Genomic DNA, 27,016 nt, shown 5'->3' on the forward strand with positions numbered 1-27,016 from the left:
ACTAGGGAGCCGGCATGCGCGTTCTCCTCCTCCGTCGTCGTTGATAGGGTGGGAATAGCGGCGGACGCCCGCCATTTTCCGTCATGGACTGGGAGGTACCCGGGTTCGAATCCCAGTGCCGGCTGTGCTGTCTGGGGTTTTTCCTGGGTTTTCCTCAGACGCTTTCAGACATATGTCGGCACAGTTCCCCTAGAAGTCGGCCCAGGACGCACATTTCCTCAGGGCGTCAGTCGAGACGTTGCCCACATACGTGAGGCCGACAACGGCAAGCCCTTTCAACATCACCACCACACCACACCACCACCACCATGGACAGCGCTGGTAGCGGTGTGTTGCGATTCGTTGCGATAGTCCGCCATGAGACTATCACCCAGCCTTCCCAGCTGTTTTTATTTTTCTGCTCGTGGGATCTTCGCGAAAAGGCACCTCGCAGTGGTCTCGTTTTTATTCATCCCTTTATTAAATGTGTTAGGGACTAGGCATTCAACTCGACGGACGAACGTGTGCGATTTCTGATGCCGTTTCGCGCTGCATGATTTGGCTTCACGCAAGGACAGATGGACAAATTGTGGACAACTAATAGACAGTAGGACAGCTTACAGAAGTGCACTACTGCTTACTGCTCAAGATTATATCAGATCTATTGGAAAACAGGAAAGGGGAAGCAAACGGGCATTTTTTAATGAAAAACAAAAAGAAATGTGTGATGTCCTTGTGCAGCTATCACAAACATATCACACATTTTTTGGGTTTTTCATTAAAAGATGCCCGTTTCCGGTTCCTAGAGGGTGAAAATAGGTCGTTCTCGTGAGGCCCAAGAACTCCATATTTTTTGACATTTCAGGATCCGGAAAAGGGCACCTTTTAATGAAAAACCAAAAGAATGTGTGACGTCCTTGTGCAGCTATCACAAGCATATCCTATATTCTTTTAGTTTTTTCATAGCACTTGTATTATGTTTTGCAAATGGGCGTTGATGTAGACAGGTGACCCAAGCTTGTCGCGAACCACTGTGTAATGTCCAAACTGCCACACTGTGGTCCAGATTTGCATGGTGAAGTTCGGCAGTGTTTATGATAAATAAAAGTTACTAAAATGTGTGAATAAAATTGTGAATATAGGATTAAGATCGGACTTGGGTTTGATTGGATTGCACAATGTAGCCAGACAGATTCTACTTTGACCCAAATTAGGGTGTGGTATTTTTTACGCTGGCAACAATGAGTCACCATGTGGATGCTGCTAAGTGCATGCTGTGGATGTCAGCGTGATGCGCCCAACAGGAAGAAATACGTGGGAAAATGGCGACTCCGGCCAGTCTGGATGCACTCTGGATGATACCACTGTTGGAATGACAAAAACCATCGATTTTTGCAGTAAAGGGGCAAGGCCAGCAACACCCCGCATGCCTTTCTTTTATTAAGACTTCTTGCAATTGATTGTCTTGCACACTTCGCCCTGCATAGAATCTCCGTAGTAAATTCATCTGCTTCATTTGAGGGAGCACGCATGGCAGCAAAAGAAATAAATATGATAGACACTTTAGAGTGTGCCCAATTTGTAGGAACCCTTTTATATAAAAATATACTGCACGGGCTCCAACAAAAAGCAGTTTTTCTTTTAAAGTATGTAGTATGCTGCAGCACTACATCCAGCACTATCCAGCCTATTTTCATTCTGCATTTGGGAATTTGCAATTTGCAATTCGCATACTCTTCCTATACTTCTTCTTGAGCTCCTTCATTAATCGAGTTTGATATATGCAGTTCACTTTCACAAAGGCTCTTCTGCGTTTTACTTCGCTTGCAACAATGGTTTTGATGCCTGGAGCATGAACCAGGAAGGCATTGTCGATGATGTTGAAGTCGTATCCCATGAGGCACATCTCGTAGCTCTGGAAGAAAGGTGTTGTCCATAAATACTTGTTGGGTGCAGCCATTTGGACCAATGGAAAATATATGCATAAAATAGTGCTTAAAATCAATATAGGGTTCTCTGTATTCACCAAAAGATTATCTACCATTTATCACGTATATACCAGCAAGTCTTTTTTTTTTTTTTTTCATCATGGATTTGACAAACTACCCACAGCATGAAAGAACTGATGTTCTGAGGCTGGAACAACATAGAAGGGACAAACACATACAAAGCCTCAATTTGCCTAAGAAATTAACGATGAAAGATGAAAGTCACTGAAAAGGTTAGCCAGCTGTAGGACTCGAATCCACATCTTCTGGATTGCCGGTCCAGGGCCGGTCCGGTTAGAGCCCTGGACCGGTAATCCAGAAGATGTGGGTTAGAGTCTAACCTTAGTGACTTTCATCTTTACCCACAGCCACTGATTAACCAAGTCAGCCAGTGCATGGTGACAGAAGAATATGATATAGGCATACTGTCATAAATAATATAGCACTATAGGCTGTAGTGGCACTGTACAAATTGGAGTATCGGCATTCTTAGGAGATTGTTTGCTTGTGCTGAGTTACCTGCAATTTTGACTGTCTTTACTCTGACATGAATTACGAAATGCTGGTTACTCATTTATTTCCACCCTCTTGTGTGTGTGTATGCGTGTTAGCGAAAGGGGGTCTACCTGGGTATAGAAATGTTCCCAGCCTTGCAAGCAACACGATAACGAATATCTATGCAACAAGATTGATTTGTAATCACCGTCCACATGAAGTGCTAGTGCAGACTCAGCACTTGTATGTTGCTGTATGTTGTACATGAAGGGGGTATATACTATAATTTTGAGGCTAGAAACACTTGTATCCTCAAAGTCAATTTCACACACATTCATTTCAAAAGTGCATGATGTTGCACAACTGAAAAAAAAAAAAATGTGTGAGTTACAGTTCCCCAGGCAAGTAAGCAGAGTATTGGGAACGTGATTAATAATTCGTGGACCATGAACATATGCTGTTTTGTTCTTGCAGTGATTTCAATATAGTGGTCTGAACATCTTTGCACTGCAGTTTTCCATTAGTATAATGCTACAGGGGCAGAGGCCAGACTATAGAATTGAAGTGAGGTGTCAGAATCAAAGTTAGCGTTTGGTTAGCAGTAAAAAACCTCACAAAATGTGTACATGTAGCATTCATTTCAGTGGAAGCAGTGCCAAGCACTTCCCCAGTTACTGTAGCAGTAACTTGAGGTTAGCTACCTCCTGCTTGATTCCAATGTCTGCATATAGACTCCGAAACGTCAATGCTTTTGTTATAATTTAGCCCGTTGTGTGCGCCGCGTGTTTTTACCGCTTATACAGACATATATCTCTACCTGTGCCATCTTGTCCATCTTGCCTTCCCAGGTGAGCTCTTCTGGATAGAAAGGATCCGCATTGGTGCCTATGTATATGGGCTCCCAGTACCGTGTACGCTTGTCCCTCTTCGTCGTGAACACACCTAGAGAGTTCCCAGGAGGAATGCACCCCAGCCACTCGTCCCTCTTGGGGAACTTCTGACACTCTTCGCACACCCATGCGTGGAAGAACATGGCAGACTTGTTGCGCACCATGTCCACCAGCACTTTCTTAGTCAGTGGTACCGTCTGAGAAGCTTTCACTTCGAACACGGGAAGCACGTACACCTGACGGGCGCTGCTGGAGTTATGCCGTCGACGCACCATGTCCAGGAAGCGGGGGATGATGTTGCCACTGGGATAGAGTTCGATGTCGGAAGCCAAGATGTATCTCGTCTCCGCGGCCCGTCGTGCAGAATTTCGAAGGACGTTTATAGGATAGGTTAGGTTGTGCTCCGCGCGATAGTTCGCGTACTGGCGATGCATGATATCGTCGGAGCAGTCTTCAGGATTAGCTATTAGAAGGCCCGTCTTTGGGCGGTGTTGCGTACTGTACACGATATGCCACGTGACGTTTGCGCGCACACACGGATCACTGCAGGCCCGTAGGAACAGTACTTTGTTAATGGCGATTTCGTACTCAGTCCCTGGTGCGTACAAGCTCACTGAAATGGGTCCTTCCCATCGCCTGCACAGCACGGGCGTGTGGTGCAGAAAGTCATGCGTCGCATGCGTGGTGAGAGTCACCGTTGCGTCGTATCCGGCGGCTTCGTCGCTCACGATGTAGTTGCTGCGGATGACGAAACGGTCCTTGTTTTCGACGACTGTCAACGAAGCATTCTTCGACATTTGTTTCGACAGTTGTCTGTTCCGAAATTGAGGCGGTTTGCTGTCGCTGTACTGGTACCATCGCATGACTCGATGCTTGATGATGGTTCGCGTCTCGTGCACAACCGCGGTAGGATTGGGTTCGTTTCGCGGTAAGTGGAAGCAGACCATGTTGTAAACGGCAAGGAAAACGTTGAGGGTGATCGTGAATGCTCGACAGGCGGAGCGAAGTTTTGATCCTCGGTTTGCCATACGATTGGGGTTATCTAGCACGCCCCACATCCGAAGCAGTCTTCTCGTGGATCGTTCCTTGCACGTGTGTCGAGATATGACCAATGCGACATGGTGGCACGCAGGGGCCCTATTGGCCCGTTCTCGACGATGCACTGCTATGTCTGCATGCCAAGCCAAGCCAAGCCAGGAAGGCGTGAAGAAACGTCACGCGCACGCAGTGCAATCCTCGAGCATTTGGGCATGCTGTCGCATTCTTGTAGCTGGGCTATCGTCTCACGAGAACGCCCAAGCACTTGCACTTGCAAAAGCTTCACACTGAACAAAACACAAACACTGGACACTGGACAGAACACTGGACAAAAGACCATTCTCTTACTGCAAAGTAATGGGAAGATGGCCTACAAGGGAACAAGACATGAAGGCACTCAAGGCATTGTGCGTCTACCTAAAAGAAAGCAGTATACTGCCGCTACTAGCAGCCACAGATATCATAAACCTCAGAACCACATAAATGGAATGGAGCTGTAGGAGCCCTTAGGGCAGCCACCCTGCTCCAAATCTTTCCCTATTTTTTTCTTTATTTCAGCAGTTAATTACTACTACTATTACATAAAGAAAGAAAACGTCCCCATGCAGGACATGACAAGATTACTTATAAATGTCCGAAAACCTCGGACCCGCTTCCACCAAACAACTAGTACATCAACTACTTGACATCTACAGTAACGTGTGGGAAAAGGGATGATTGGCCAGGTCTTTACCAATCCTCAACCCAAACGAAACACCCACAGATATTCAATTCTATGGACCCATCAGCCTCACCAGCTGTATAGGCAAGGTGATGGCACGTATGGTGCTTTGCAGGCTACATTGGTGGCTGAAGAAGCACAACGTCTTTCCGGATGAACTCACAGGTTTTAGAACAGGCCGCTGCCCTATGGACTCCGTTAGGTATCTCGTCTCCGAGGTTGAACGCAACATGGCCCTGTCTTACATAACAGTGGCAGTTTTCCTAGATCTCAAACGAGCCTCGATAAGCCATCCACATGTGCGTCAGGGATTCTTAAACGTTGACATCGGAGGCCGTGCATACGACTGGATATCTGACCAGTGATTTCCCCAGAAATTCACTCCTGGGGGTTGCCGAGCCATCAAGGGGGGGGGGGGGGTATGCTTGGTATGCTTAGCTCAATGAATACCTAGCAACCAACCGGTGAAAACCTTAGACGAAAAAGGCAGAATACCTCGCTTGCTTGAGTTGGGCACAAAAGGTTCTTGATGATCCACATTGAGTTTACGTGTCCGCACGCATTTTTGGTGGTATATGCTCGCAATATATGCATTGAACAGTCACTTTCAAATGATTTTGAACAAATGCATGGTACGATCACTTGCATGACTGTGGTCCTACAGCCCAAGTTTCACAGTACAGGATGTAATTCGGTGAGCCGGACTCTCTACAAGAACGTGTTGGTGGCCGAGCTGGGTGGGGTCACGTGAGAAATTTCAGGGGGGGGGGTTGCAAAAATGCAGGGGGAGTGTAGGGAAATCCCTGTATCTGATTACGTCGCTGACAGAACTAGTAGAAATGTTTACAACAGAAGGGAAAACAAGCGCGATTAAAACAAGTCATAGAGTACCACAAGGATGTGTCATTAGCTCCATTCTCTTCAACGTCGTCATGTATGAGTTGATAAAGCGTCTTCCTAAACGTGTTAAAATCACCATGTATGCAGATGATCTATGTATATGGGTGTCAGGACAGTATACACCAATTACATCAAGACAACACTTGAACATGCTTTGGAAACCATCGCTTGTTTTCTAGAAGAACGTGCAATGTAACTCTGCTTAGAAAAGACAGTTTACATTGCCTTCACCCGTAAGAAACTAAAGGACTTCAGTCTGAAAATAAGATGCGAGCAGCTTTCAGTGCTTTGGATTGTTGGTGCCTTGTGGGCCATCTTCCGGTAATTTTGCAAAAGGAGAAAGGCCTATTGTCCAGTGCCGCTAGTCTGTTGGAGTTTAAGTCTTGCTTGGCTATATTCTGGGCAGTGCATGATTATGTGGTGTGTATCCTTTGGGACTTATATGGTTCAACCACCGGCATATTGCAGCTTAAACGGGCGGTGCACAGGCGTTTAGGAATGTTGCTTAATTTCTACCAGGAGCACAGCGGTGCAATGTAATTTGAATTACTATTGACTCTTATGGCGGCAGCGGAGTCGAACGAAACCTCTTCAGTCATGACGCCAAAGACATATTATTGACAACTTATGGTCTGCCATATTCTATTGGGATTGTAACAAAGGCCACAACAAAATTCGAAATAGGTGGGAGCAGAGCCCTTTAAAGCGAGCGACACCCCCTGTATCATGCTGCCAGAGACTGGCACCATGATTCAACATGGTTCAACTCATTTGAGGGTCAACAACCAATAATTAAACATCACACACAACATCACCATCACATCATTAGTTCATTACTCATCATTAACATGAAGCTCAACATCACATCATTGCCCATCATTCAACACCACATCACATCATTGTCCATCACTCGACATCAAACTCAACATCACATCAGCTCATTGCCCACCAGTCAACATCAAACTTAACATCACATCACATCCAGGGTGTGGAACCGAACCCGAATCGAAAACCGTACCCGAACCGTTATCTTTGCCTGAGCCGAACCCGAACCTAAATTTTCATGGCACTATTGAACTCGAACCGGAGCAGAACCGGAAAAAATAATAGCGGTAGCCAGTTCGCAACGAAACCGTTCGGACATAAAAGAAGTGAGCATAAAATAAAGAATAAGACATTCCAGAAATGTCCCTGGGTAGGCACATGCATGTCCCCGTGGTACCCCTTTGGACATTCCCAGGAATATCCCAAGAATGTATCACTTGGATATTAATGACCCTCAATGCACCTACCATTTGATGTGTCCACTCCACCAGATGATTCTCCGAAACTTTACATATGTAGTGTACTGTGCACAAGTTCCAGACGTTTCGCACATCCATGTGAAATTACAGTGCATTTCACAGTGCACAGTGCACAAATTACAGTGCACTCGATCTCCAAATTCGCAGCCTCGTCTGCTTTCTCCAGGAACCTGGCCTCGCTAAAAGACTATGAGTACTGCTCGGACTTCTCACCAATTCTGGCAGTGACTGCCCTAGATCTTAACTTTCGGCCGTCATAATTCCGTCGCCTGTTATCACATCATCCCATCTCATCCTGGCTACAGTCGTGACGCTGTCCACGTAAGGAGGCCAACAACGGCAAGCCGGTGTTCGTCACCACCACCGCACCGTTGTGTTGGATTAACTGGTACACTGAGAACTCGGACACAGCAATGCCTACAGACTTATTTTTGACATGCTTCAGAACGGTTTCAGATCGATTCACTTGCCGGCCCAGTACCGGGTGTATGTAAAAGGCTGCGTACCTTATTTGGCTTCCACTGTGCGTGTGAAAAATCGGTCTTGGGAACAGACATTAGCAGGACTACACCGCTTCATCAGCGTGGACGCTATTTGCAAGTGTTTATTCATTTCTATCATTTCTCTCGCTAAAGGGAGCCCCTGGCCACCGAAAACGTCAATGCAGACAACAGCAGTAAGCTATGGACGTTTTCCACATGCGCGTCGTATCCCAGTAAACCAGAAATATCCTAGGTACGTCCCACAAAGGTCGCACACGTCGCACATATCCGCCACGTCTATGCGACATTACCTGTACGTCCACAATGTGACTTCGAAAAGTGTCTTACTTTGTATATCCCTGGGACGTCTCGTAGATGTAAAAAGAAGGAAGCAATCGCGCGTTATTTTTCGAAGACATCTACGACACGTGACTGTTAGTGGCATGACGTAAGCAAACGGGGAAAATTTTGGGGTTTACTACGTTATTTACCAAGTAATCACACTATAGGTGGTAGCTTGAGTTAAAAACACGATAGATGCTAGGATGGGGTGTCAGGAACGTTCGCAGGTATAAGCTGACGTGGTTTGCAGACTCACAAATTAGCTGTAAAGACGTTGTCACCGTTGCAAATGTGATACGCCACGCTACACTTGACGCACGTACTCCAACAATTTGTATTTCAGTATATGCTCGCTCTGGTATCTCTTGAAATCCGCGTACGCGGTGGAGGGGCCAAAAAGCGAGCCTGAGTCTGATATGGTGAAAGGCCGGAGCACATTTATTAACCTGTGGTCTGCATTGGTCTTGGATTAGGGCCGAAAGGTCGCTGTGCAGCTCTCCACAAGCGGGGTGTGCTGCACAAAGTAGATGCCTTTTTGTTTAATTACTGTGTGCAGCATTTATTTGCTACAGCATTCAATAACTATCAATTTCAAATTGATTCAATGCAAAAATAGCATAAATTTTAAAATATCCCTGGAACATCCAAATATCCAAAATAGATGTCTATGCGACGGTTCTGGGATGTGAAAACAGTAGGAATCTGGCAGTCGCATGGATGTACTTTCTACGTAAACGGGCTCTCTGTGAAGCTCCCATGGATATCCTAACATCCAATTTGCGATATCGCCAGGATGTACCTGGGATATATATGGTTTATTGGGATCCTAGCGGCTTTCCAGCGAACTACGCTCGGAGCGCGTCAAAACAAATCCACGTGGGTAGCGCGAAGTACCGAAACCGGTCAGGGGTGGGAACGACGAGCTCGCGCCGTTCGTGTAGTCTCACGTCTCACCACTGGTCCCCACTCTGTCGTCTCCATACTGCGCCATCTAATGAAGACGGTGATAACCCTCTCCGGCGCCTCAAGGTCATGCGCATAAGCCGTTGTAAAAAAAAGTCCATTAGCCACGCATTTCCTGATACAAGCAGTTTTGTGGGAAACGGAAGCGTTGAACAGGTTCGATGTTTGGTGCGGTCGAACAGGAACGAAACCCAAGCAATGCGAACACGAACCGAACCCGCACTTTTTGCGGTTCGACACCGATTACATATCATTGCCCAATCACTATGAATGATGTCGGTGTTGGCGTGAAAGAAAATCGAGAACTTGTGCACAACTAGGTCAGTACTTCACCAAAAGGAATGAGGACGCGCAGGTGCAGTGTGCATGACAAAAATAATGCGAGAATGTTGCACTCCTTAGTTCAGGAGTTACAGGTAAAAGGAAAGAAACGCAGCTAGAGTAAGGTAGGCTCGCAGGTAGAGCCCTGGACCGAAAATCCAGGAGATGTGGGTTCGATCCCTACAGCTGGCTAACCGTTTCAGTGACTTTCATCTTTCATCGCAGCTGGAGTGTCTTAGTCGGAGGCGCACGCGCTTGCACCACATATTCCATCATAGACAGCGAGAAATGGCCAACGCAGACCATACGTAAACTGAATTAAATAAATAAATAATGTTCCGTCATTCCGTTGTTCCTTCCTCGGCGGCGGCCGCACATGTCGCCGCTGCCACTGACCTCTTACGTCGGTTTCCTGCACCTGTGCGCTTCCGTCCTTCCGTCCACTTCCGTCTAAAAAAAAAGAGAGAGAAAAAAAAAAAAAAAAACGCGGAAAAGAGAAGGGGAATATAACATGGCGGTGGTTAGTTTGAAGGCGTTTTATTGCGTGTCTGCCTGTGTAGCTCTACTCGCCCTTGTATTGGTACATTTGGAACCAGCGTTGAAGGACACCTTCCCGCGAGCACACAAGGCAGTAAGGGCATTGAAAACAAAAGCTTACAAGGTATTTTGGCGCACAGATCCTGCACACTATCTCGCCGATGGCGTGTTCAGTTCCGAAATGCTCGAAGCGTACGACGGCTCCGCTAACAGTCGGGGAGTATACCTTGCTGTTCTTGGACGAGTGTACGACGTACAAAAAGGAGCGGAGCATTATCGACCAGGAGGAGGATATTCACATTTTGCAGGTAATAGGATGTTCTCGTCGTCGTACACCAGAAGCGAACTCTTGTCATGATTCGCGACAGGGCGTGACGCTTCTCGAGCGTACATCACTGGCGACTTTAGCGAAGCCGGCCTTTCCGATGACTTGACTGGCGTCGAAGACGATTCTCTTCTGTCATTCAAAGAATGGGTCGACTTTTATGAAACTGAATACAAGTTTGTAGGTAAGCCGGTATGCCATCTTCTCTTTCATGAATTTACACTCGTGGTGTTGCCAACCTTCAGGGAAACTTTCTGGACGTTACTATACAAATGAGGGGCGACCTACCGAGGAGCTCAAGGCTGTGCTGGCAGCTATAGAGCGAGCAAAAGAAAAACGAATCAAGGATAAGGCTGCAGAAGAGAGGTTCCCACCGTGCAACTCCGAGTGGGCACAGCACACTGGCACTATACTGTGGTGCAGCAAGAAGAGGTATGTATTGCGACCAGAGGTTGGCACTTGTGACTTCTGCGCAGTCATGCTCACTCACTACCCCCCTGCTCATCTCGCTGATTGCTAACTCATGCTCAGCTCATTTGCCACGGGGATGCATCCCCGAGATAAGTCCGCGGCGGGCGGTGACGTCACGTGGACAAAGGATTCCCCGTCCCCGACGAGCATTCACACGGGATGAGGGATGGGAGCAGATAAATCGATCTCCAACAGCACTTATCAGGCTGCGTGAACGAGCTTTCTTACTTTTCTGGGCTGTGGTTGAATAGAAAAAAAAAAAAAAGATTTTGTATGTTGGGGTACATTGCATCTCCAGCATTCCACAATGCAGGGAACCACCGCACTAGCGAAGTAAAAAAGAAACTGCTATTGTCAATGACAGCACACATTTCGCGGACGCCTTTGCGTTGGAGCGGGGTTGCTGTGCCGCGGAATCATAAAATGTCCACTTCGTTGAGAAGAAAGAACTCAAAGTGCACTGAGTTTTTAGTGAAGGAAACAGACAACTGTCAGTTCTTGAAAGCTATTTATAGTACAAAGTGACACATGCTTATGCAACATCTGTCATAATCATAATTTCTCTGTTGTTGTTGTATGATGCAGTAAGGTCACATTTCAACGCCATGCTATGGTGGACTTCGTAGTTGGAGATCTGCTGGCTCGTAGCAAAACCATCGTTTTCCTCTTTTTTTTTTTCTTGCCCGTACGCGATTTCTCTTCATCATCTCTGCTTCAGCAGTCAGAGCTGTAAAACAGCCTCTCGAAAGAAGAAAAAAAAAGTCGAAAGACTTTGCTCCGTCCTTAAGTCCCATGACAACACGGGGGCTGTTTGTGGCTCGGAGACAAATGGTCCGCGGTGGGATTCCGGTCCTCCGCGGATCGGAGAAGACGCACATTTTGATGACATAGGCTGTGACGTTTACACCATCTGCGGACCTATCCCAGGGATGCGTCCCTTGTGTGAACCCACCCTTAGTGGTACTCGTCATGCTGGTCTACAGAGCCTCCAGATTTCCGTGGATGCTCTCCACATCCACGTGATCCAGATCTCCGTGAGCATCCACGGAAATCTGGAGGCTTTCGTTACCGCTCACTATAGCTCTCCGTTTGCTTTCGTTACCGCACACAACAGCTCTCCGTTTGTTCAGTCATGCTCAACTCATTCCCCACATTGAACATGAGTGAACATGAATGAGCATGCTCATGAGCAAGGTCTAACGAGGTATGATTCTGTGGCCCGAGATGTTGATGCAACATTCAGGTGTAATGTTGAACATAAAAGGAGGACATAAGCAAGCTAGTGTAGACTTGAACGAAGTAACATTTCGCTGAAAATTAGGAGAAAGAGGCGCAGGACAAGACCTGTCCTGTGCTGCGTACTTAATGCGCTGTCTTGTGTCTCTCTTGTACCTCCGTCTCAAAGAAATGTTATCTTTTTCAAAATCTTTCTTTCAGAAGCACCTCAAATTGTGCACTAAAAATTTGCACACATTTTCTTTTATTGTGGTCCTAACGCTTCAGTTGTCTTGCTGTTGCAGTCGTTCCAGATTTTTATTCTCAACTACATAGATTGGGATGCATTTATGACCGATAGATTGTTCTGTCAAGAAACAAAGCTAAGTTTCATACAGGGATACGCATAGTGCGTAGCACAGTGGCTGAGGGATCCAAATCTCTTCGCAACGCTTCACATCCTGTACTTTATACCATCTCTGCACATACATAAAATATTTCATACCTATGCGCAGTTGTAGGAGCGGTGGCCTCCGACATGATATGTAGGGGAGGGCCGTATACACATGTACAGGAGGCAGAACAAGAACTGCTTCCGTGAACGTATACGCCCTCACCTACAAACCTGTACTAAACCTGGCTGTTTGCCAAGCTTCGTAACTCGCCAGTAACCACAGCTCACATGCTGCAGGGAAGTATGATTTTGGCGGTGCAGTAAATTCTTTGTAGTAAAGATTGGAGATGTAGCAAATGCTATGCTAGACAGGCATCCAGATGTCCAAATAAAAGATTAAAAGAACACTCTACCATTCTAAGTAATAGATACAGAACTTTAGGTTGGTGGTTCTCAACTGTGGTCGTGCCAGCAGGACCTCACGACTACAGTAGGGCGAACGTGTAGAAGTGAGTGGGGCGAACTAGATGTCGTACGAGTACCAAATATTTGTTCGGCATGACCGATTATTTAATTGTTTAGTTATAATTTATTTTACTGGCTATTGTTTCGTCGCAAGATGTCGCTTGAGGTTTCCCGAATTCAACTGTTTCACAATAATTCTCCGGAGATAACACATTGTGGGTTGCCACTGATGCTTGTAATGCCTTCGAAACTAAAGCGAAAAGCAAATGTGTGGTGCGGAGAAATTGTCAGGTACGGTTGCGGGTTGAGCCAACCGATGAAGACTACAGCTGCCGGCTCTTCTCTTTGCAATGACCGTGAGCCGTGACAACCTGGTCTTGTGATCTCAATGTCAGTCCTAATGCTAATGATTAAATGTTGAGCAAATTTTATTTTGGGGCGAGCCAGAACAGAACGAAAATTGAAACTTTGTGCTCCAGAGGGAAACCGAAAATATGTTTTCGGTTTTCGGAACAGATAGACAATTGAACTATTCAACACTCAAGGGTACGTAATGCGAGACCTCAAGTGCACAATACATGGCATCCATGGGTGTTTGGGTAGGAAACTTTAGAAGCCTCACGTTACAACAGTGCGCCAGAGCGCAAGACGGGCTCCTGGTTCTTGTCTATAAGTCACATGGTAGGACCTTGTAGCCTCTCTCTTTACTTCATTCTCTGTTGGAAAGAATTACAGAGATTGTTTTTGCAGCAATCAGTTCTCCCTTACACCGTGTGAAACTGAACCGGTTCGAACTGGTTTTGAACCATTATTTTGTTACTCAGGTGCTGAACCGGATCTGAACCGTTTTCTTTGAACGGAAATGAAAAAACCTTTCGGCTCAACACCCTGGTCATGTCTCATTTGTTTCGTCCTTGTCTTTTTCCCAGCACTGTGGTTTTAGTGCTTTTAATTTGGCTGTGTGTTGGGTGGCATGCCTATACATACCTGCCTTTGCCAAATCGCAGAGCCTCGTCACTTGGTGCCTGTGACAAATTTTCCTATACTGTTTCAAAGAATTACAATTTTGTGACCATTTCACGGAAGTGAGCATATCAGCAAAATCACCCAATAAAACTTGTATGTCATACCTTTTCAGCGGTGGCATCGAACGGGACTGGGTGGGAGTACCGCGGCAATATTTTGAGCCCGGGAAACCCGACCCGAGGTGTGTGTGTGTTCGAAATACGGGACCACCTTCGGACAATCCCACGGCCACCGACCACAAGAACCGGGGTGATCTCGACCACCCGCACCTCAAAGAATACCCAGGCTGTGTGCCGACATCGGACACTTGCAAGCTAGGTACATGATGGTGAGCACAGACGAGCGTATTTTTAATTTTGACTTCTCCTTGGGCTTTCAAACTTCCACTCACCAGTGACTACATGAGAACTGTTTTACTCGCAACACCACCACTAGCGTGTGTTCAGAGCCTATTGCTTGTTATGTCCATTGTTGTTGTTCTTTGTTTGTACTCAACTTTGATAACATGTTGCATACGTTGTGCATGGATATCTAACTGCCTAACATGGAATTCACCGTTGATTTCTCGTCACATTTGTATTGTGGTTTGCAAATGGGCATTGACGTAGACGGGTTACCCAAGGTTGTCGCAAACCACTTTCTGTTGACTGAAGCTGCCACATTGTGATCCAGAGTAGTCTTGTGGAGTGTTCCCAGTGTTTATAATCAATAAAAGTTTCTAAAGTGCGTGAATAAAACCGTTTAAACAGTCGTGAAATGTTCCAGCTGTGGCATCTAGGGTTGAGATTGGAATAACAAAAGACGTTGAGCTAGTTGGTATACGTAAGACATTATGGAATGCGCACAATAGACAAGGACGAAGGATGGGGACAACACCGGCGCAACTCACAACTTAGTTTAATGTGACGAAGAAAACACGCACGCACGCCAGAAACACTGCAGTGCCACCTACAGAAATTCCATGCACTGCTATCAAGGAAGACGACCTTCACTTTCATCTTTCATCGAAGACGACCTCCCTTTCCGATAAGGCCACGGACAGCTGACTAACGCGCCGGTGTCATCCCCATCCTTCGTCCTTGTCTTTTGTGCGCATTCCATAATGTCTTCAGATTGGACTTGGTTGGATTGGATTCGTAGCAAAATAAAATTGGCTATGGGGCCAACTTTGGAGCACAATGTAGCCAGACAAGTTCTCCTTCAACTTAAGGTTTGGATGTGGCATTTTTTATGCTGGTAACAGTGGGTCACCATGTGGATTTCTGCGAGTTTGGCGCGCTGAAGAGAAAGGAATATGTGGGAAAATGGTGACTCAGGCCCGTCTGGATGCCGAGGTCAACCTATTTTTGTACTTGTGGAACTGTTGATTCCACTGTTGGACTGATGAAGACCATTGATTTTTGCAATAAAGGGGCGTGGCCTGCAACATCTTGCAAGCCTTTCTTTTATTGACACTTCTTGCATATTGTCTTGCACACTTTGCCCAGCATAAAATCTCCGTTGTAAATTCACCTGCTTCATTAGAGGGAGCACATACGACAGCAAAAGAAATAAATATGATAGACACCTTATAGTGTGCCCCTTGAAGACGACTTGAAGGAACACTTTTATAAAAAAATACTGCACAGGCTCCAACGGGAGCAAGTATAGTAAGACATTCTATAGCAAAAGGACTATGATAAAGTCTTTTTTTTTTTTAACGTTTGTAGTATGCTCCACCACTTTTAGTAAGCCTTTCAGCAATTTGCAGCATTCTTCGCATACTTGCTCTTGAGATTATTCATTAGACGGGCATGATGCATGTTGTTTACTTTCACAAAGGGTGCTCTACGCTTTTCTTCGCTTGCAACTATGGTTTTGATGCCTGGAGCATGAACTAGGAAGGCATTGTCGACGATGTTGAAGTCGTATCCCATGAGGCACAGCTGGTAGCTCTGGAAGAAAGGTGTTGTCCATAAATATTTGTTGGGTGCAGCCATGTGGACCAGTGGTAAATACATGCATAAAATAGTGCTCAAAATCAATAGGGTTCTTGGTATTCACCAAAATATCATCTCCAAATGATCACCTACCAGCACTTTTTCTTTTTTTCATGGCATTTAACAAACTACCCACAGCCACTGATTAGCCAAGTCAGCCAGTGCATGGTGACAGAAGAATGATATATATAGACGTACTATCATAAATAATACAGCAATATGGGCTATAGTGATACTGTACAAATTGCAGTATGTTCTTAGAAGATTGTTTGCTTGTGCTGAGTGATCTACAATTTTGAACTCTCTGACTCTGTTAGTGTGCCGGATGAATTACGAAGTGCTGGTTACTTATTTGGTTCTTTTCTTTCTTTTTTTTCTGATAGTGAAAGAGTGGTCTATATATAGATTGATATAGATAGCTGTGCAGTTTGCAGGTGTTTAAGCCAGCAACAGTGTCAGTTCTAGTCAAGAACAAGATCAACAGCATATGACCATGCCCATATGACCTACATGGAGAACTTTTTCTGTGCGATGCAGTTGTGCTATGAAGCAAACTTCTGTAACCAGCTTTTATAGGCCCACAGGAGTGATTTTACGAGCATTACAGCTCTTGTTCCGAGCCAAATAAACCTTTCATTTTCACTGCTATTTTGTACCCTGTTATGGGGGTTTTAAAGGACTTTTAAGTCCTTTATCCAGACAGTGACGACAAATCTTACCACGCATCTTGCGCCTCGTGTTATGTTCACATGTTTGTGTGTTCCACACTTTCCAACACAACAACCCTGCATCCAGCCCATGGGCATTCCTAGAGGGGGCCATTGAAGCTCTTTGCCCTCCCCCGGAAAAAAATCCTGGGAATGGTCATGCATCCAACCTTGTGCTGTCTCACCTGTGCCATCTTGTCCCTCTTGCCTTCCCAGGTGAGCTCTTCTGCATAGAAAGGGTCCGCATTGGTGCCGATGTATATGGGCTCCCAGGACCGTTTACTCTTGTCCCTCTTCGTTGTCGTGAACACACCTAGAGAGTTCTCTGGAGGAATGTTCCTCAGCCACTCGTCCCTCTTCGGGAACTTCTGACACTCTTCGCACACCCACTTGTGGAAGAACACTGCAGACTTGTTGCGCATCATGTCCACCAGCACTTTCTTAGTCAGTGGCGCCGTCAGAGAAGCTTTCACTTCAAATATGGGAAGCACGTACACCTGATGGGCGCTGGCGTTGCGACGTTGATGCACCATGTCCAGGAAACGAGGAATGACGTTGCCACTGGGATAGAGTTCGATGTCGGAAGCCAGGATGTACCTCGTCTTAGCGGCTCTTCGTGCAGAATTTCGAAGTACGTTAATAGGATAGGTTAGCTTGTGCTCCGCGCGATAGTTTGCGTACTGGCGATGCATGATGTCGTCGGAGCAGTTGGGCCTCGTGTTTGCCAACTCTTCCGGACTAGCTGTTAACAGGTCTGTCTTTGGGGGGTGTTCCGTACTGTACACGATATGCCACGTGACGTTTGCGCGCACACACGGATCACTGCAGGTTCGTAGGAACAGTACTTTGTTGATGGCGATTTCGTACTCGGTCCCGGGCACGTACAGGCTCACGGAAATGGGTCCTTGCCATCGTCTGCACAGTACGGGCGTGTGGTGCAGAAAGTCATGCGTCGCTTGCGTGGTGAGTGTCACCGTTGCGTCGTACCCTGCAGCTTCGTCGCCCACAATGTAGTTGCTGCGGATGACGAAAGGGCCCCTCTTTTCGACGGTTACCGGCAAAGCGTTCGTCGACATTTGCTTCGACTGTAGCGGCTGTCTGTTCTGAAATTGAGGTGGCTTGCTGTCGCTGTACTGCTTCTGCTGTGGGGCAGGGGGCCTGATGACGGTTCGCGTCTCGTTCACAACCATAAGAACGCAAGGATTGGGATCGCTTCGCGGTAAGTGGAAGCAGACCATGTTGTAAACGGCAAGGAGAATGTTGAGGGTGATGAATGCTCGATAGGCGAAACGAAATTCTGGTCGTCCGTTTGTCATTTTCTACGAGTAGAGTTGTTATCTAGCACGCCAACATTCAAAACACTCTTGTCGTCGATCATTCCTTCCACGTGTGTCGAGATACGACATCGTGGTATGGCACGCAGGTGGCACTGCTGTCGCCGACGCTGGAAGGCTGAAGAACCGTGCGTGGACTACGTTAACGTTGATCTGCTGTCTTCCAGCCGTGTCCTTGTACAGGAAGCGACGTTGCGCGTTCTGTCCATCATCTTCTGCTGGGAGCACGGAAGCAAATCACGTGGAATGACCTGAAATGAAGAGCACGCAGTGTGTAAATAAATGCGAAAGCTGCACGATATTGCAAGTCATTGACAGTGACTTCTGTACAGGAGGGTTAGTCCCTGCCCTGCATCTTCACGAGCACCGTGGGCTTAGAAGTATGCGTAACAGCGGGCTTCAGAGGTACGAATGTACCACTTGTCTCAAATGTACACAGAACCTCCCGGTGAACGAGTGGTAGCAAGCGAAGGCCAAAATAAAGACAAAACTGCGACGACTGCACGCGATATTGGATCAGAAGTATGACTGCGTAAGGACGATACTGATTGACTTTTCAGTTATCTTTGTGCTTATCTGGTGCAACGAACTGAAGCATTCTACTGGTAAGGCGCCATGCCACCCGCCCCTATGTATCAGAACAATGTGTTGTGTCCTGCCTAGGTACAGATCAACAATCGATCTATCCCGTGCCACGCTCACTAGTCGAATACTGGCAGCAGCCACATACGTATATCTCAAGTTCGAGCGTCCGCTGCTGAACGCGAGTTGTACTACTAAAGACAGCGTCAAAACCGCGTATTCCTGCTGGCGACGTTCCCTATAGAAGGCGGGAAAAACATCATAGTTTTCTGCTCCCACGTACGCGCGAGCGTTTAGAGTCGTGTCTTTTCGTGGCAGACGACAGGCAAAGACGTAGACGGGAGTCGTCTGCGTGCGCACTTGTATCCACACGAGCGACATCCACACAGGATATTCCTAGTGGAAGAAGCACAAAACTGCTCATGGGGCAGAAGTTCTGCCGTGTGTTCTTGAGCATTTGCACGGTGCCGCGATATCAGGGGTGCGCACCTAGCAGTCGACACAGCCTGTGTCATTTCCTGTCGTCTGCCATGTTGAAAGTAGTGACTCCAGTTGAAAGAAGGACGAAACACAACGCTTAAATCGAGCTGAACGAGCAGAGTGAGTATTCCACAGCTATACCAGTCCTACATCGCTTTCCTGATGTGCTATCTTTGCTTGGAAGAGAGATATGGCTGGAAGAAGCAAAAGGGGGGTAGCGCCGAAAAACGAAAACTGCCAGCTAAGAGAGTTTTAGCAAATCGTTAGTAACGTTGCTTGCCTCGAACCGCATCAACCGGAACGGAACCAATCAGCGGATAAGATTCTGAGTAACACACGACTGCGATTGGTTCAGATAGGCACGATAACGTTACCAAGAGTTTACTCCGACAAGAATTTGCGGAGAACTGCAGCAAAGGAATAAAAATATGCAGATGTGTTATTCTGCGTCTTTGCTGCTGGATTTCTTAATTTTTTTTCCGATCTTCATCCTTCCTAGATTTTCCAGCCCTCCGTCTTTCTTTAAGAGCTTCTCTCAGTAAGAGCTGTAAATAGCACCTGTGTTTTTTACCAACATGTATTTACCATGCATACAAAGATGTATCCTAGACCAGAGCGTGCTAACATATTTTTGGCAGTTACATTAAACTTTGGTCTCTCGGGGAGCCTTTACTCTGTAAATTAGTCGCATGTCACGACGCTGTGACGATTGCTGTACACCCTTTTGACTTTGTTATCTGGTATACTTGTAGCGGCAAAAGAGTGGCAACAATTTAGCTTATACGATGTCTTTAAACTGAGTTGTTATTGTCCGATTACAACGGCAAGGGATGTTTCCAGGAGACTGAGTAACCAAGTGTTTACGAGTTACCGAGTTACCAAGAGTAACCGGGTTTACGGATTACGCAAAAAGAAAAAAACCCATATGCGGGTAAAAGTTTAGTGATTCGGACTGGACTGAAAAACTTCGATTTGGGATTCTTCAAGCGAAAACGCAACCACGAACACAACGCAAAACACTGGGGACAAATACACGCTTTCTGCGACGTTATTTGCCAAGGAAAGGGAACGTGAATAAATATTGTTGAAAAAAGTGTGGCGCCTCGTGTCGCACTGTATTTCAGCTTGTATTCATGGTTGCGCCTTTGCTAGAAGTATGCCCTACCAAAAAGTAATTTAATTTGTTAATTCGTCAATTAGTTTATTTTAATTCGGTTTGGGAGGCTCAAGTAACCGATAAGGAAAGCCACGCCTTGATGACTAGTCGTATTGAGAAAACCCCGTGTAGCCGGTTGACAACTCATGTTGATGCAAACATCAGTAACGTGACACGGGTAAACGACAACGGGTACATGACGATGATAATGATAAGATGAATTGTTGATACGAGGTGCACATGAGAAAGTCGGAAAAACGCCTGTCGCGGTGTTTTTCAAGTATTTGCAGTACGTGACCAGAATTCAACGGGCTATACTTTACCGGCCATTGCCACTTCATTATTAATGCATTGGAAGAAGGGTTTCACCCTGAACTCTTTTGGAACACGTTCATGACTTCGCGGACAGACACTATTGAAGTGAGAAATCACATCGTATGCTATTTCACAGCCGCCGCCTGTTCTCCGGTTTTCGGATAATACGTAAAAAAAAAACCGAAAAGCAAGAAGCAACGTCATTGTAGCTGAATGAAACATGGTAGCTATGGAGACAAGCCGCCATCAGCCACATGGACAGCCAATAGAAGCCACAGAAAGCATGAGTTTGAAGCAGACGACAATGCCTGCAGACGACATTGCCTCAATCACGACCTACTATTATACCGACCATGTCATAGGTCAGAATAGCCAACTCCTATGCAGAAGGTGCAGGAGCCCGTCCGCATTATCCGCGACCGTCACACCGCGACATCTCCACCATGACTGGACAGTGGAAATTTGAATTTCGAACATGCAGAAGCGAACTTACGACCATAGCAGACGACAGCAACAGCCCCCCACGAAAAAGGCGGAGAGGCGGAGAATGATGACTATGATCAATTTACAAATTTAGCAAGAAAGCATCTCCCGTGGGACATGCACCGCTAGTACAGAAATCCTAGGATAAGCTGAAGTACAAGGTATTACAATAATTATGCTTATGATGACCGATGAGCAGCGCCACCGCTAACTTCCAAATTGCAGGTGCTGTGGAGGGGATGCAAAAGTCGTGGCCGGTGGCCTCATCTCTTAACATTGTTGCCAGTCACGCTCACATTCACACACTGAACACACTGAACACACTAGTGGCGGGCTGCATCTTTCTCGAGTAACCCCGTGACAGGGAAAAAAACACAGACAACATGGTCCGCGTGTTTCCTCCGTCTCTATGTATCTCCTCTGTGTGTCGCTGTAGCCCCGTTCTCTTCCGAAAAGCAACCCACGAAGAAGGAAAAAAAGGAAAAGCGGAACTCCGAAAATATGGAACCGTACTTTTTTTATTCCGTGTTACCGCCGCGAAGCAGCTGTTGCTATGCGCGGCGAACAGACGTGGACAGATGGGGAGAGGACAGCAGGAAAGAGTAGGGGACAGGAGGGTTTGCGTACGTCCTGGACAGACTTCATGGGGAACTGTGCCAACATTCGTACGGAATGTCTGCCGGAAAAATCTAGGAAAGACTTCAGACAGCATAGCCGGCGGTGGGATTTTCAAACCCACCGCGGCACAACCTTGGCTACCACCGCTAGTCGGACACCGTACTGCTCACGGAATTCAATAGACCGGGCAAGTCTGCGCAGGAAAAAAATATCTTCCGCAATGTCAAATTATATACAGAGAAACGCACTTTCCTGTTAAACAATACTTTGCTGTTTTTACTTTACCGTAAGCCCGACTGTTGAAGCGCCAGGAAATGTGTCAAGGATAGGGGAAGCATCCGTCTATTATATGTTGGGATTTATGCGTGATTGCGGCCTCCGCTGGAATGACATCGATCGTCAGCGGATGCGTCCTGACTCAACGATTGCGCAGATTGACGTGCACACGCCCGTTGGCTCGCGGCGGGTGATTTGCGAGCGTGGGCATTCCTCCGTCTCCCATATATTCTTACGGGTTACACGCGACGTGCTCATAGAGGTGGGAAAATACCGGATCCCTGACGTCGATAAAATAGCGATACCTTTGGCGCTGGGTTACATCGCGTTCGCTGATTTTTGATTTGACAGATTGCTTTATCGTATCGTCTTTCGTAGATCGCTTACGACCTCTAAAGCTCCGTATTATCGATAAACATCGAATAAAATAGCTGAACTTATCGATACAGATCGATAAGGTATATTATAGATGTTTTTAATAGATATCTAACATCGATCCGGCAAAGTAATAGGAAGTTTTGCCTTTGCGTACGTAAAGGATGGCGTTTGTGGTTCTGCGCACGCGCACAACGAAGAGAGCTGCGCGCAGTGTGCAGAACCTCTACGTTATCCCTTACGTACGCAAAGGCGTAAGCGTACGATATACTAAAACACTCTAATGACACCGTTCCGACTCTATATCTGCTCAGGCATTTGCACAGGGTTTTTATTATAGGGGCGTTTTGAAGGGGTGATCGTAGGGTCTATGCGACACTCCTTTCACCTCACTACTGCCATATGTATTCAAGTCATCGTTGGGGTGATGCTGCACGGGAATGTAAGAAAGAAAGGAATATGGGCGATTATTTCACATCCTTGTTGATACCGGAGTCTTGGTCAGTTGCATTGAACTTGTGTTCAGCAGTGTATTGTTGTACTTTCCTTGCAACATCCGGAGCGGTTAATAAATAAGAAGCGTGTTTCATGCATATGTCTCTTTTAGATTGATTTCATAGCATGACCCGTCACTGCTTTTTCTTTTTTCTTTTTTGGCTCGAATGCTTTCGGTTGACCTCTCACGACCAGTTTAAAAGCGTCTTCCACGTGCTCATCCTCTGTATATATATATACAACGGAAGCCCCGTTTAACGCTACAGATAAACCCAAATTCCGGAGGAAAGTGCAGGCATTTGCATACCTTCTTTCGTAAAAAGAAGAAGAAGAAGAAAAAAAGAAGAAGCAACAGAAAGAAAGGTAAAAAAAAAGACAGAGAGAAAATATTTTGAAATGCAAGAAACCACCTTATCAGATACCAATACTAAAGTGGTCATCTGGACAAAACTAGACAAAACGACAGGTGAACCCCCTCTTTTCCTAAGTACCCCCTCACCGTCCTTTGGGAAAAGAGTCATTTGCAAAATGCCGGCAGATAAAAGAAAAAGCAAGGAAAGGAAAAGAAAAGCAGCCGGTCGACATTTCGTCAGTGGCACCGGTTTGGCTGGTCCCGGGGGTCAGGTCGCCACTGGCATTATCACTCGTATTTGCGGACGCCGAAACTGTGTCGTACATATTTCCCATTCCCGCAATAAGCGGCGAAGACGTCCCTGTCGTGACGAGAAGCAATGGCGAGAATTCACTGATGTATTGAATTCTACATTCTACACCTTATGGCGCAGTGACGAGAAACGTGCGTGTGACAGACCCTCCCAGGGAGCAAGCGTTCACGCGCGATAGCATCTCATTGTGTACCCGACGGCGCTCTGTCGACTGTGACAGTGCACTGAAACTGCGAGTGCACCTATATGGTGGACGGCAATTTCGATGTTTTTTTTATTTTCCCCCTTTTTGCTTCTTTTTTGACCTACTGTATATGGGCTACAGCGTGCGAGTCAGTTCCGTTTCATCTCTTCTGCTATGCTGAGGCATTTATACGAAAATTATGCTTCGTTCTGAAGACATCAATCAACTTATACCGGGTGTTTCAGTTAAATCTCGGGGCTAAATATAATTCGCGAACGGATGTACCAATCGGCGAACTTTCTCTTTTACAAGTATCTGTCCAATACCACCTACAAGGATAGCATAACTTCTAAAGCAGGGCGCTGTCGGCATTAAAATGGGTACTACCCCTTTTGGGTCCTTCAGTGGACAGCTTTTGGAGAAAAATCTGCCACCAAAGCGGGTCATTTGTTGCAGTAATTAATTGGTTTCGGTTTACATATTTTTGTCGCTGCTGGTCACAGTGAAGCGCAAAAGGACGCTCTTCCACTCCCTTGTCCACCAATGAATTACGTCCTTTTGCGCTTCACCGCGACCAGCCGCGGCAAAATATGTAAAACCGAAACCAATTAATTGCAGCAACAAATGACCCGCTTCGGTGGCAGATTTTTCTTTAAAGGGTGTCCACTGAAGGTCCCAAAAGGGGTATTAATGCCGACAGCGCCCTGCCTTAGAAGTTATGTTTTCTTACGAAACTCATTTGAATTTTTATTTAAATAATGAGCGCCTCCCACTCATTCACACGGTGCGCAGCTTGTAGGTGGTATCGGACAGATAGTTGTAGAAAAGAAAGTTCGTCGATTGGTGCACCCGTTCGCGAATTATTTAGCCCGAGGATTTAACTGTAACACCCGGTATATACTCCAAACAGTCCCTATGGGATGGAGAAACTCGACAAGCGTGTTGATCTGAGCGCGTTGGTATAAAACGTCTGCTGTATTCCCATGGAAACCCAAAAATAGCGAATCAGCGAAATAGTGGAAAAATACATGAGTATAAAAATTTACAACATAAAGGGAAAAACAATCTTTGATGCTATATTGTGAAACCTGGTTGGGGGGTGTTCAGTTAATAGCCGCCGTATCAGACGGGAAGCTGTTACACGCTACGATGAATGCTTTAGGAAACTGGCGTTACGACGCAGTACAGGAGACAGTAAAATGCGGACGTCTGCTATAGTAGCAAAGTCCGAAGCCAATATAATATGCGCACTGGAAGGTACAGCTCGGCTCAGCGTTAACTTGAACGCCATTCGGGCCTGCGGTCCTTGGTGGTGCTTAGTAGAAATAACGGCGGAGGGTGTTCTTGGTCATCTATTTACAGTTAGAGGGGGCGACCCTCGTTATGAAGACGTTGTTTTCCGCTAGGTGCCGCCAGGGTGGCTCTCTTCCCACTTCGCAGGCTGGAGCTGTGTTCAAGTTAGCGACTTTGACGCGAGCCGTATACCTGTCATTCTTAGGTTGAACACTGACGTAGAAAGTAGCGATTATAGGCTTTCCCTCCCTTATATAATTGCATGCAATAGTTGAGAAACAAAACGAAAGTAAATCGTGGGGCGATGCGTAATATGAAGATATTTAACAGTGATACACTAGGTGTTCGTACAAGTCTAATAAGATTGATTAAAGAATGCACTAAAGTGCAAAAAATTCTTCTCGCTGGATGAAAGATCCCGTTACCATGGCAGCAACACGATTTGAACGCGATCCCATCCATTTTGTATTGCTGTCCTTCATTCTGCGAGGCCGAGGAGGTATATTTTTTCACTTTAGTGCCTCTTTAATTAGCCATGTACACGAGGATGACAATAGCTGTATTATGTAGCGACGATGTAACGTCGCAATAACGATCCGGCAAAAAGAAATTATACAACGCGTCGTAAATTAATTCGATATTCAACGTTAGTGACGGACCCGTTTGTGTAAGCTTCTGTCATCCCATGAGGGACAATGGGGAGGAGGTCGACATCCCCTTTTCCCAGCCCCGCGGAGCCAACCGCACCTAGACTCTAAAGACAGAGCTTCACTGCATTGCACGCTCCTAGCCAGCCATCATCCCGAATGACACCGTTCTCACTCTTAATTTGGTGAAAATGAGGGGCGTACGCCATTTTTGTGGCAATAATGAACTACACAATGCCACAAAACTGGCGTACGCCCCCCCCCCCCTCTCCCGTTTTTAGCAAATCAGGGGAAGAACGATGTCACTCGGGATGACGTTTAGCTAGGAGCCAATCGCCGCAGACGATTTCAAACACAGGCTTTCTGTGGCTGCTCATGTGGCTCGTGGCGGCTGCAAAATCGTGATTGGCGGATCCGTAATGACTACATTACGTCGATAGGGCTTTGTTTATGTATGTGGCGTTGGCATTCTACGGGCCGGCACGTAATCCTCCAGACATCCTCTTTTAACCGCTCAACCTCCCTCTCTTACGAAGCCGTCTTGCTCCCGTCTGTATCCTGGCAGCAGGTTTTCTAGTTCAGCTCCCCGCGATCCTTTGTGTGATATGGTCGTTAGTGGCATTCCCTGAAGGTATTCCACAACGGCACAACGGACGGGAGCTCATTCACTCCCTGCAAGATTTGTCAGTGGTTGTTTATTTGTGCCTCCTTTGCACGGCGTCATTGAGGTGGTTTGTTTACGAGTGCGCAGTCACGTACGATGCTCTTCGAGCAATATCTATTGCCCTGTTCGGACGCTCTTTAGTTGGTTCAACCGTCGCAGAATCGTACCTGTGTGAATATGTCGCGGTGAAGTGGTTGAATAGGCCGATGATTGCGCACAAATCTCGAGACTGCAGTGTTGACTTAACATGTTCGCTATTATACTAGGTGAGAGCTGACCATGCGACAACAAATGGCGCATGCGTACTCATTCCGTCCAGCGAGGCTGCAGCGACCTGATGTCTGAGCTTCTGCCGGGCTACACACATCTTGCATTGAAGCTACACGGGCCCTAAAAACAGAACTTCACCGCACAACACGATTTTAGTCAACCGTGCATCACCCTGAACGACATCGTCCGTACCTTTGATTTATGCAAAACGGGAGGCGTACGCTTTTTTGTGACACTTATGTAGATACGTTAATTGTCACACAAAATGCGTACGGCTCGTGCTCGTGACGTAGACGGGCGTGGTCGAGGCGCCGTAGCAGTAGAAGACGAATTTTCGGTGGCCAATGAGATGCTCCACAGGCAGGCCTGATGCCACGCGGGGTCTGCTGACGTCACGCGAGCAGATCGGGCCCGGCCGGCGGCTGCCTTTTGCGAGCGTTTTTGTAAAATTTGATTGGGCAGTAACAATACATCGCACAGCAAAGATTGCGCGTTGTACGCGTTCTACGCCGTTCTGACTGGAACGTGCTCGTGAGCACGATATGATTCACGGCCACGGATGTGCCTGTTGACTCAGTTACCTGTTTGTGTGTAGTGCATCATTTCTGCTTATACGTGTAAGCCCACACGCTCTACA

At 46.5% G+C, this 27,016-nt stretch overlaps 3 protein-coding genes across 4 annotated transcripts in view; 1 reads left to right on the top strand and 2 right to left on the bottom strand.

The window, feature by feature from the left end:
- Positions 1 to 1,597: 1,597 nt before the first annotated feature.
- Positions 1,598 to 4,658, bottom strand: LOC135370222 (beta-1,4-glucuronyltransferase 1-like). The gene is made up of 2 exons (XM_064603925.1): positions 3,280 to 4,658; positions 1,598 to 1,894 (listed from the first exon to the last, which is right to left on the bottom strand). Exons 1-2 carry the CDS (start codon positions 4,408 to 4,410, stop codon positions 1,673 to 1,675), a joined length of 1,353 nt encoding a protein of 450 aa, XP_064459995.1. The 5' UTR covers positions 4,411 to 4,658; the 3' UTR covers positions 1,598 to 1,672.
- Positions 4,659 to 9,907: 5,249 nt separating this feature from the next.
- On the top strand, positions 9,908 to 14,604 carry LOC135370768 (neuferricin-like). Its single transcript, XM_064604588.1, has 4 exons — positions 9,908 to 10,268; positions 10,329 to 10,469; positions 10,531 to 10,717; positions 13,969 to 14,604. The coding sequence occupies exons 1-4, from the start codon at positions 9,935 to 9,937 to the stop codon at positions 14,180 to 14,182; spliced, it is 876 nt and encodes a 291-aa protein (XP_064460658.1). The 5' UTR covers positions 9,908 to 9,934; the 3' UTR covers positions 14,183 to 14,604.
- A 658-nt stretch (positions 14,605 to 15,262) lies between these two features.
- Positions 15,263 to 27,016, bottom strand: part of LOC135370767 (beta-1,4-glucuronyltransferase 1-like) — a 48,660-nt gene continuing 36,906 nt past the window's right edge. For both annotated transcript variants that reach the window (XM_064604587.1, XM_064604586.1), the window contains exons 2-3: positions 16,728 to 18,127; positions 15,263 to 15,790 (exon numbers count right to left, since the gene is read on the bottom strand). In XM_064604587.1, the coding sequence (XP_064460657.1) occupies positions 15,593 to 15,790; positions 16,728 to 17,858 (1,329 nt within the window). In that variant the 5' untranslated portion in view covers positions 17,859 to 18,127 and the 3' untranslated portion in view covers positions 15,263 to 15,592. The remainder of the gene's footprint in view (positions 15,791 to 16,727; positions 18,128 to 27,016) is intronic.

The sequence above is a fragment of the Ornithodoros turicata genome, chromosome 10, assembly GCF_037126465.1.
Source record: "Ornithodoros turicata isolate Travis chromosome 10, ASM3712646v1, whole genome shotgun sequence".
NCBI lineage: Eukaryota > Metazoa > Arthropoda > Arachnida > Ixodida > Argasidae > Ornithodoros > Ornithodoros turicata.